This window comes from Anolis carolinensis, unplaced genomic scaffold (assembly GCF_035594765.1).
Source record: "Anolis carolinensis isolate JA03-04 unplaced genomic scaffold, rAnoCar3.1.pri scaffold_7, whole genome shotgun sequence".
Taxonomy (NCBI): Eukaryota; Metazoa; Chordata; class Lepidosauria; order Squamata; family Dactyloidae; genus Anolis; species Anolis carolinensis.
Genome location: NW_026943818.1, coordinates 3,833,088 through 3,845,446, shown reverse-complemented (window position 1 = coordinate 3,845,446; position 12,359 = coordinate 3,833,088). Strand labels below are relative to the sequence as shown.

Below are 12,359 nucleotides of genomic sequence, written 5' to 3'. Positions count from 1 at the left end.
GCTGTAAGAAAATTGCACAGACAGACTACAAACAGAGGCACAACTATGTGGCCCAAATGATCCATTGGAACTTATGCCTCAAGTACCACCTGCCAGCAGCAAAGAACTGGTGGGATCACAAACCTGCAAAAGTATTGGAAAATGAGCACGCAAAGATACTGTGGGACTTCCGAATCCAGACTGACAAAGTTCTGGAACACAACACACCAGACATCACAGTTGTGGAAAAGAAAAAGGTTTGCATCATTGATGTTGCCATCCCAGGTGACAGTCGCATTGACGAAAAACAACAGGAAAAACTCAGCCGCTATCAGGACCTCAAGATTGAACTTCAAAGACTCTGGCAGAAACCAGTGCAGGTGGTCCCGGTGGTGATGGGCACACTGAGTGCCGTGCCAAAAGAACTCAGCCGGCATTTTGAAACAATAGACATTGACAAAATCACGATCTGCCAACTGCAAAAGGCCACCCTACTGGGATCTGCACACATCATCCGAAAATACATCACACAGTCCTAGACACTTGGGAAGTGTTCGACTTGTGATATGAAATCCAGCATGTCTATCTTGTTTGCTGTGTCATAATAAAACAATAATAATACAACCCTGGACCTTCCATAGATATATAACCCCACTTGCCTAGCTTCCAACAGACCTCACAATCTCTGAGGATGCCTGCCATAGATGTGGGCAAAACGTCAGGAGAGAATGCTTCTGGAACAGGGCCGTACAGTCCAAAAAACTCACAGCAACCCAGTGATTCTGGCCACGAAAACTGACAACACAATGCAACCCTGGGATAGGAATAAACTCAACTTCCCAAACACCAGCTTGAGCATCTTAAGTCAACTCACTTTGTTTGTTCTACTCGAGCGTAGGGGGTTCTCCTGCTGCTTGCTCTTCGTGGAGACTCTCTTCTGCCGCCGTTCTTCGTTTAATCGGGACGACTTCGCTTTATCGCCCCAGGTTGCGATCTCGCCTTCGTGTCTGAGCCTCCCGACGCTCCCTTCCGCCACCGCCGTCTGTGTCGCGGTGTCTTTGACTTCCACTTTGGACAATTCCACCTCTGTGTTAACCTGCGGCACAGGTTTGGGATCGAGCCCTTCGCCTTCAGCCGCAGTGGATTGTGACTCAAGTTGCCGCTTCTGGGATTTATTGACTTGGGCAAGCTCTTTGAGTTCGGCTCTCAGGTGAATAATCAACCGCTTAAGATCTTTCTCATCTTTATTCTCCAGATCATTGTCGCTCGAACCGTCCCGCTTGGTTGCGTCTGGATGATCCAAGGGCTGATTTGCAATTTCCATTTTTTCCTGTCTGCTTTGGCCCAAAGAGTTTGAAAAGGGAGGAGGGAAGGAAAGACAAACATTGGAAAACAGCATTCATAAAAAAAACACCAAGATCACACTCTGAGAACTAGTTTCTAGAACTGTCGTAATGTATTAGCGCTTGCTTAAAATATACTGTATATACTCGAGTATAAGCCTAGTTTTTCAGCCCTTTTTTAAGACTGCAAAAAAGCCCCTCTCGACTTATACTCAGGTGAGGTTCCTGGTTGGCTTATATTTGGGTCAGCTTATACTCGAGAATATATGGTACATTTATTATTTTTCTCTATTATTATTGGTATTATTACATTTATTATTTTTCTCTATTATTATTGGTATTGTTACATTTATTATTTTTCTCTATTATTATTGGTATTATTACATTTATTATTTTTCTCTATTATTATTGGTATTGTTACATTTATTATTTTTCTCTATTATTATTGGTATTATTACATTTATTATTTTTCTCTATTATTATTGGTATTATTACATTTATTATTTTTCTCTATTATTATTGGTATTATTACATTTATTATTTTTCCCTATTATTATTGGTATTATTACATTTATTATTTTTCTCTATCATTGTTGCTACTACTGTAGAGTCTCACTTATCCAACATAAACGGGCCGGCAGAACGTTGGATAAGCAAATATGTTGGATAATAAGGAGGCATTAAGGAAAAGCCTATTAAACATCAAATTAGGTTATGATTTTACAAATTAAGCACCAAAACATCATATTATACAACAAATCTGGCAGAAAAAGTAGTTGAATACGCAGTAATGCTATGTAGTAATTACTGTATTTACGAATTTCGCACCAAAATATCATGATGTATTGAAAACATTGACTGCAAAAATGCGTTGGATAATCCAGAATGTTGGATAAGCGAGTGTTGGATAAGTGAGACTCTACTGTATTACATTTATTTTACTCTATTTTTATTATTATTATTAATACATTTATTATTTCACTCTGATCTTATTATTATTATTGCATTTATTATTTTACTCTATTATTACTTGTATTATTTTCCTGCATTTATTATTATTATTGTTACATGTATTATTTTACTCTATTCTTATTAAAAGGATACATAAGCACATTTACATTGAAGATGAGAATAATGATTTAATCAGAGTTGGACAGTCTTATCTTAAATTTGAGCTTTATGTTCAAAAACATTTAACCTACTGATGCCTCAATTAATGTAATTTTATTGGTATCTATTTTTATTTCTGAAATTTCCCACCCTCGGTTTATACTGGAGTCATTGTTTTCCCAGTTTTTTTGTGGTAAAGTTAGGTGCCTTGGCTTATATTCAGGTCAGCTTATACTCAAGTATATACGGTACTTTAAAGATTAGATACAAGGACAAGTAAAGAAATCTGAGCTCCAGAAACCAATGGATGCTGCCATTGACCACTTTGATTAGCATTGCAGCTTCAAAACCTGGCTGCTTCCTGCCTAGGGGAACCCTTTGTTGGGAGGTGTTAGCTGGCCCTGATTGTTTCTTGTCTGGAATTTTGTTTCCTGAGTGTTGTTCTTTATTTACTGTCCTGATTTTAGTGTTTTTTTAATACAGGTAGCCAGATTTTGTTCATTTTCATGGTTCCGCACTGTATGGCCCAGGAGAAAATGCTCTGGAATGGGATGGGCTGTGGCGCAGGCTGGTTAGCAGCCAGCTGCAATAAATCACTCTGACCAAGAGGTCATGAGTTCGAGGCCAGCCAGTGTTGGGGTGAGCACCCGACAATTAAAAATAAAATATACAGCCTCTACTTGTTGCTGACCTAAGCAACCCCAAAGATAGTTGCATCTATCAAGTAGGAAATTTAGGTACCACTTATATGTGGGGAGGCTAATTTACGACACCATAAAAATCATCCAGCCGCCGTTGGAATGAGGAAGTTGCTGTCGCAGTGGATGATGAAGCAGCTGCTCCCCGTGGCCAGAATCAAGCATACCCTCAGGAAGCTGGAGAAGGTTTAAATTGCCTCTGTGTCTGTCTCTGTTCTATGTTATATGGCATTGAATGTTTGCCTTATATGTGTACAATGTGATCCACCCTGAATCTTCTTCGGGGTGAGAAGGGCAGAATATAAATACTGTAAATAAACATGGCCATACAGCCCGCAAAACCCACAGCAAACCATCTTCCAGTTCTGACCACTTTTGCAACTGGATGGCATATAAATAAAGGAGATTAAGACACGGAAAACAAACCCCATCCTTTGTTTCATGACTATCAATAAAGGGCTGTTGAAATACAACTGGCTGCTGAGAGCAGTGGCATTTAGCAGGCTGGCATTTGAATGAGAGAATGCTAAGTACGTTTTTAATGCCTCCACGCTGGCGTCTTAATGCCATTTGTGAGAATTAAAGTTACCCCAGTCCTATTGCCTTGGCACCAAGCCTGCCGAGAGAATTTACGGCAAGGCAATAGAAAAGGACTGCGTGCAGAGCCGGAGGACTCAAAAGCTTGCGGGTGGGAGAGATGTTAAAACAGTGGAGGTGGCTTATTACCACAGGATGTCTACGCCCAACACCACCGAAGAAATTATACTATTTAGCCGGTATTGCATTCACCGGGAAGTAGAAGCCAATAATGAAAGGACCACGGCAGTGACATCTCCAGCCCATCTCCTGTTCGGACATCAGCCAGCATGCCAACGCCTTAAATCAAGAAACAGATTTCTATGATCTACAGAGATACCCGCAGGAACACCCCAGCAAGCAAGAGTCCAAAAGTGGCACGCTAAAACTCGGAATTTGTTGTAATTCGAATGTATTTTATGTTGTTGTATTTTATTGTTTATTGCTAGGCTTGGTCCCCATGTAAGCCAGCCCAAATCCCCCAGGGAGATGGAGCAGGATACAAAAATAAAGTTGTTGTTGTTGTTATTATTATTACCTCAATGCATGGCTGATACTGGATGAGAAACTCCCTCCTGTGCACACAGAAGAAGGGGTGACTTGGAAGGCACTGAACAGACTGCACTCTGGCACCACAAGATGTAGAGCCAATTTCAAGAAATGGGGCTACACCCCAGCAAGCAAGAGTCCAAAAGTGGCAGGCTAAAACTCGGAATTTGTTGTAATTCGAATGTATTTTATGTTGTTGTATTTTATTGTTTATTGCTGGGTTTGGTCCCCATGTAAGACGGCCCAAATCCCCCTGGGGAAATGGGGCGGGATACAAAAATAAAGTTGTTGTTGTTATTATTATTATTATTATCTCAATGCATGGCTGATACCGGATGAGAAACTGCCTCCTGGGCATGCAGAAGACGGGGTGACTTGGAAGGCGCTGAACAGACTGCACTCCGGCACCACAAGATGCAGAGCCAATTTCAAGAAATGGGGCTACACCCCAGCAAGCAAGAGTACAAAAGTGGCAGGCTAAAACCCGGAACCTCAATCAGTGGCTGATACCGGATAAAAAACTCCCTCCTGGGCACACAGAAGACTGGGCGATTTGGAAGGCGCTGGACATCTCTGGGGCCACGAGATGCAAAGCCAACCTTAAGAAATGGGGCTACACCCCAGCAAGCAAGAGTCCAAAAGTGGCAGGCCAAAACCCGGAACCTCAATCAGTGGCAGATACCGGATGAGAAACTCCCTCCTGGGCACACAGAAGACCGGGTGATTTGGAAGGCGCTGGAATCCCTGGGGCCACGAGATGCAGAGCAAGTCTTCAGAAATGGGGCTACAAAGTGTTTGTGAACTTTATTAAAGCTTTGGATATCGTGTTTTATATGCCTGACCCCTTTTATCTCCAGTGGCTGATGCTGTATTATGACTAATTTGTTCTGATTCTGTGTGTTTTATTGTATTTTTAAAATGTTTAAATTGTCTATTTTATTTGATTTATGTCATTACTGTTTTTGTTTTGATATTTGTTGTAATTGCTTCGGGGAGATGGTGGCGGGATAGAAAAATAAAGTATTATTATTATTATTATTATTATTATTATTATTATTAAATCCACAACATGCAAGTGTGGAGAAGAGCAAACCACAGAGCACTGACTACAATGCAGCCTAAGCCCTGCCACATGCGCATCGGACGCCAAAGGCACTCCAAGTGGCTAGCTACTGGTTAAAGGACATTTAGTATAATGCCAAGCTTTTGACTTTTTTGTGTTTTTAAATGCATTACAAATGTACCCTCGGTTCGCTTCTGACACAATAAATAAATAATATAATAAATACATTAATAAGTGTTTTTTTTAATTTTCTGGTTAATGTGTAAATGCTATTACTGGTGCATGTTTTTATTTACAGTATTTATATTCCGCCCTTCTCACCCCGAAGGGGACTCAGGGAAGATTACAATGAACACATATATGGCAAACATTCAATGCCAACAGACAAACAACATATATAGACCGACACAGAGGCATTTAACATTTTTTTTCCAGCTTCATGATTCCGGCCACAGGGGGAGCTGTTGCTTCACTGTCCACTAGTGGCTGTACTTCCTCATTCCATTCCTCATGTTTTACTGGCAGTTTGTTGTAAATTAGTTAAATTAGCCTCCCGCATAAAGTGTACCTAAATTTCCCTAATTGACAGATCCAACTGTCTTTCGGGGCTGCATAGGTCAACAGCAAGCCAGGCTATTTAATGGTCAGGGGCTTAACCCGACCCGGGCTTCGAACTCATGACCTCTCGGTCAGTAGTGATTTAATGCAGCTGGTTACTAGCCAGCTGCGCCACAGCCCGGGTTGATGTATTGTACATTGTTATTATTTTGTATCTGATATTTCTGTGAGCCGCCCCGAGTCCCCTTCGGGGGAGATGGAGGCGGGATACAAATAAACTTATTATTATTATTATTATTATTATTATTATTATTCCTAACTCCTTTCATGGGACCATCTTAGGTGCCCAGGGCGTGCTCTGGAGAGTTATGTTAGTGGTTATCATTTTGCCCGTTTATCTCTGGCGTCCTGGAGCGCTTTCTCTGCCAGCGCCTGGCCCTGCGCCACCTTGCCACCAAAGCCTCTCTCCGGTGCTTTGCCTTTCCTAATTACTTAATTGCATGGCGGGTTGAGACGGCTGCCAATCTCCCAGGTGAAATGAAGGGAGCTGCCACTATCTCAATCCACTCTGTGTCGCAAACCCGGCTCACCTCGATCCGTCGAAACGCCCCTCTTGAGCATCACATTCATCAGCAGGGACGTCTGCACCGTCGGCCAGCTCATCTTTAGATTCCTTATTTAGATTCCTAGCCTGTCTATCCGGATAGTCTGACAGAATTACCTGCAGGGAGAAAATGTGTTGTTCCCATATTAAAATGAGAGAGAGAGAGAAAGCCACCCTCGAGGCACATACACCCATGTTCTATTACTCCAAGGGCTGTGATCTCGTGCATAATAAGACTTTTTATCATCTCAGAAATGTTTAATCTACATGATAAAGACGGACCGTGTAATCATATCCCACATACCATTCATTATTACCGAGACTAATGAACACTGATTCGATAGGGTTATTGCACTCACGAAAGAGAAGGGAAAGAACTTAAATAATATAATAAATAATATAATAAATAATATAATATAATATAAGCTTCCCAACGATGCACAAGGTCTCCAAGGAACAACATGATCGATTTAAGCTGACTTATTTCAATAAGTCATATTAAATAATATAATAATAGTTTCCCAACAATGCACAAGGTCTCCCAGGTATAACGTGACCGATTTAAGATTGCTTAAATTCAAGTCAGCTTAAATAATAAAATAAAATAATATGATATTGAAATAAGTCAGCTTAAATAATATAATATAATAATAGTTTCCCAACGATGCACAAGGTCTCCCAGGAACAACGTGACCGATTTAAGCTGATTTATTTCAATAGGTCAGCTTAAATAAAATAAAATAAAATGATATAATATAATAATATAATATATAATAATATTTCAACAAGTCAGCTTAAATAATATAATATAATATAATAATAGTTTCCCAACGATGCATAAGGTCTCCCAGGAACAATGTGACCAATTTAAGCTGACTTATTTCAATAAGTCATCTTAAATAATAAAATATAATAATATGATATTGAAGTAAATCAGCTAATATAATATAATATAATATAATATAATATAATAATAGTTTCCCAACAATGCACAAGGTCTCCCAGGTACAATGTGACAGATTTAAGATGACTTATTCCAATAAGTCAGCTTAAATAATATAATATGATATAATATAATATAACATAATAATATTGAAATAAGTCAGCTTAAATAATATAATATAATAATAGTTTCCCAACAATGCACAAGGTCTCCCAGGTACATGATGGATTTAAGATGACTTATTTCAATAATTCAGCTTAAATAATATAATATAATATAATATAATATAATATAATATAATATAATATAGCATAACATAACAATCGTTTCCCAACAATGCACAAGCTCTCTCAAGGAACAATGTGATCGATTTAAGCTGACTTATTTCAATAAGTCAGCTTAAATAAAATAAAATAATATAATATAACATAATAATATTGAAATAAGTCAGCTTAAATAATATAATATAATAATAGTTTCCCAACAATGCACAAGGTCTCCCAGGTACATGATGGATTTAAGATGACTTATTTCAATAATTCAGCTTAAATAATATAATATAATATAACATAACATAACATAACAATAGTTTCCCAACGATGCACAAGCTCTCCCAAGGAACAATGTGACCGATTTAAGCTGACTTATTTCAATAAGTCAGCTTAAATAATATAATATAACTAGCTGTGCCCAGCCACGGGTTGCTGTGGCTAAGTATGGTGGTATGGGAAATAAAGTATTGAGGAATTGGTGGTAGTTGGTAAAGGGTCCCCTGGGCTGAGTGGGTTGCTAGGAGACCAAGTGAGCGGAGCTTAGCCTTCTAACTGGCAGTAATTGGATAAAAACAATTATTCCCCTCCCTCTAATTAGGACTTTATTTTTCTTTTCTTTTTGTTGTATCAACCTAGAGGCATGGATGAGGGGTTGTGATGTCAATTTTCGAGGTTGTGGGGTGCTTACTTTTGTTGTTTTGTCTGCTGCCGTGATGCCATCACTCTTTTATATATATAGATAAACGTTTCCCAACAATGCACAAGGTCTCCCAGGTACAACGTGACGGATTTAAGATGACTTATTTCAATAATTCAGCTTAAATAATATAATATAATATAATATAATATAACATAACATAATAATAGTTTCCCAACGATGCACAAGGTCTCCCAAGGAACAATGTGACTGATTTAAGCTGACTTATTTCAATAATTCAGCTTAAATAATATAATATTATATTATAATATTGAAATAAGTCAGCTTAAATAATATAATAATAGTTTCCCAACAATGCAAAAGGTTTCCCAGGAATGTGACCGATTTGAGCTGACTTATTTGAATAAATCAGCTTAAATAATATAATATAATATAATAATATTCCCAACGATGCACAAGGTCTCCCAAGGAACAACATGATCGATATAAGCCGACTTATTTCAATAAGTCATCTTAAATAATATAATATAATATAATAATAGTTTCCCAACAATACACAAAGTCTCCCATTATTATTTCAATAATAATAATAATAATAATAATAATAATAATAATAATAATAATCCAAGCACAGAATGGCAAAAATCACATTGACAAACACCGACAAAATCCCACCTCGCCGACTGTCTCGGTGTCCTGGCTTGTCTCATCGTCAAAACCTTCGGTCAGAGTCCGGCTGGCTTCCGGGCTTTCCAGAAACTAAACGGAAGTATGGAATGGCATGAACAATGCAGCACGGGCAAAAGAAAAGCAGGTGATATGAAACATGTACAAATAAGCCGTGTCTTTAAACCAAAAAAAAGGTAAATTAAAAGAATGGGCCTGCAACAACAGAGTAATATACATTGGGTTAGATGGCTTAGGGAAATATCTCAGTGTCAAATAATTTTATTTCCAGAAGCATTCTCTCCTGACATTTCGCCCACATCTATGACAGGCATCCTCAGAGGTTGTGAAATCTGTTAGAAACTGGGCAAGTGGGGTTTATCTATCTGTGGAAGGTCCAGGGTGGGAGAAAGAACTCTTGTCTGTTGGAAGCAAGTGTGAATGTTGTCACTGGCCACCGTGATTAGCATTGAAAGGCCTTGCAGCTTCAAGGCCTGGCTGCTTCCTGTTTGGGGGAATCTTTTGTTGTGAGGTGTTAGCTGGCCCTAATTGTTTCTTGTCTGGAATTCTGCTATTTTCTGAGTGTTGTTCTTTATTTACCATCCTGATTTTAGAATTTTTAAATATTTTTTCATGGTTCCAGGCACGAAACAATCAGGGCCAGTTGTTTTCCACGCGTTCTTTCGGTGGTGGTCACACTTCAAACACCCTTTCTCTGTTTTTTTCTGAATCCTGATGAAGTGTATCCTGGTTTCTGAGCAAAACACAGAACCCAAGAGTCAGGAGTTTAGGCTAAACTCGGCTCAGGCTTGTCCTCATTTCACTTGCCGATAATCTTTTAAAAAATCATAATAAAATGTCAGCTCTGCCTGGGATTCCTCAACAGTGTTGCAACTGACACAACGATTCTGCCCGTTGCGATCAATGACATTTCTGTTTCCAGACTTGCTTTTTATGGTTGCCGATTTCAGCAAAATGTGCTGCAGGGTCTTCATCCCACAAAAATAAAGTTTGGGTAGTTTAATAAACTTTCCCCATGTTTTTAGGATAGAACCAATTAGGGACATTGATAACCCAGGAACAAAAATCGTGTTACATAGCGCGATAATAGTCATTCCATTATTATTATTATTATTATTATTATTATTATTATTATTATTATTATTATTATTGACACAGCAAACAGCTGGATTTTGTATCACAAAATCACAAGTTGAACGCTTCCCCTGCGTTTAGGGTTGTTTGATGTATGATGATGATGATTAACAACATTGAGGCTGGGTGGCCATCTGTCAGGGGTGCTTTGTTTGTGCTTTTGATGCACAAAGGCAGAAGGGGGTTGAACTAAATGGCCCAAGGGGTCTCTTCCAACCTTCTTTATTATTATTATTATTATTATTATTATTATTATTATTATTATTATTATTATTATATTGTATGACACAGCAAACAAGATAGAAATGCTGGATTTCGTTTCACAAAATCACAAGTCGAACACTTCCCAAGTGTCTAGGACTATGTGATGTATTTTCGAATGATGATGATGATAACTATTATTATTATTAATATTGAGGCTGGGTGGCCATCTGTCAGGAGTGCTTTACTTGTGCTTTTGGTGTACAAAGGTAGAAGGGGGTTGGACTAAATGGCCCAAGGGGTCGCTTCCAACCCTCTTTATTGTTGTTGTTGGTATTACTATTATTATTATTATTATTTTATTATGACACAGCAAACAAGATAGATATGCTGGATTTCGTATCACAAAATCACAAGTTGAACACTTCCCAAGTGTCTAGGACTATGTGATGCATTTTCAGATGATGATGATGATGATGATGATTAATAATAATATTGAGGCTGGGTGGCCATCTGTCAGGGGTGCTTTGTTTGTGCTTTTGATGCACAAAGACAGAAGGGGGTTGGACTAAATGACCCAAGGGGTCTCTTCCAACACTCTTTATTATTTTTACTATGATTATGATTAAAATTGAGGCTGTATTTGTTCCTGTTTGTTTTTTTTTTACTTCAAAATAAGAGATGTGCAGTGTGCATAGAAATTTGTTTATAGTTTTTTTTCCCATTATAGTCAGCCCTCCAATGATCTGAGGGACCGTGAACTGTCCCCCTGTTTAAAAAGTTTGGTGACTTCTATCCAAAAGGATGACGGCAGGCTGAGCTAATGGCCGGCTTAATGCCTGAGCGCAAGGACACTCCGCCAGGCTGTCCTTTAATCGAGTGCAGGGCCATCAAACCTGGGTAAATACAAGATCCGCTCCCGCAACTGCAAATCTGCCCAAAACAGACAAAAATCAAGTTCTTCAAACATTCCATTTTCCGGTTCTTTGAGGCAGAAGTCCAATTTACGGACCCAAGATAGAAACTGTCAATCAGCAGCGCTCTTTGCTTGCCTTTCATTCCACTGATGGCTGTATATGTACCAGAGAAGGCAATGGGAATTAAAGGGGGGAAAGGGAAAAGCCCTGGAAGTCGCCCCAGAGAAAGAATGGCCATCTGCAACACGAAGGTATTATGCAGCCAAACAAGGGAAGTAAATATGGATGAACCACGTCAGTTTGGAGAGGAAGGAGAAACAAACCCTGACCTCACTGTTGTCTAACAGCCTCTGGCTCTCCTTTTCCAGAGAACCTGACGGGGAGAAGTCCAGCTGCTTCCGTCGAAGGTCTTGGATCTCCAAATGCATCTCCTTCGCCAGAGAGAAGAGTTCGATGATCTGAAAGAGGGGAGAAGAAATCGTTCACAGGTTTACGATGCAACTGGAAATCCTGCCAATGGGTTGTTGTATGTTTTCCGGGCTGTACGGCCATGTTCCAGAAGTATTCTCTCCTGACGTTTCGCCCACATCTATGGCAGGCATCCTCAGAGGTTGTGAGGTATATACAACCTGGAACGTGGCCATACAGCCCGGAAAACACACAACAACTCTGTGACAACAAATCCTGCCAATCTTTTTTGCAAGCACATCATGCCAATACAGTAGAGTCTCACTTATCCAATATAAACAGGCCGGCAGAACGTTGGATAAGCAAATATGTTGGATAATAAGGAGAGATTAAGAAAAAAAGCCTATTAAACATCAAAATAGGTTATGATTTTACAAATTAAGCATCAAAGGCCACTCCATACCTGGCCAAATTTAAATGCAATGTGGGCATGGAAACTTACCTCTTCTTGACTCTTCCATTATATATTAGAAAACTTTTTACCCAGGCTAGATTCGATCAGCTCAACATTAAGTCCAAGCTAGGTAGACATCAGAATATCCCCTATAAGAAGAGAACCTGTGGGTGTCGTGAGGTAGATGCAGAAGTGGAGGACTCAG

General features: G+C 39.1%; 1 protein-coding gene across 4 annotated transcripts in view; it reads right to left on the bottom strand.

Moving 5' to 3' along the window:
* cdk5rap2 (CDK5 regulatory subunit associated protein 2) overlaps positions 1–12,359 on the bottom strand; it is a 123,826-nt gene that overhangs the window by 63,493 nt on the left and 47,974 nt on the right. For 3 of the 4 annotated variants that reach the window (XM_062960326.1, XM_062960324.1, XM_062960327.1), the window contains 4 exons: positions 11,622–11,750; positions 9,029–9,112; positions 6,467–6,597; positions 854–1,316 (listed from right to left, as the gene is read on the bottom strand). In XM_062960326.1, coding sequence (XP_062816396.1) covers positions 854–1,316; positions 6,467–6,597; positions 9,029–9,112; positions 11,622–11,750 — 807 coding nt within the window. The remainder of the gene's footprint in view (positions 1–853; positions 1,317–6,466; positions 6,598–9,028; positions 9,113–11,621; positions 11,751–12,359) is intronic. The other variant, XM_062960325.1, reaches the window with a different exon arrangement.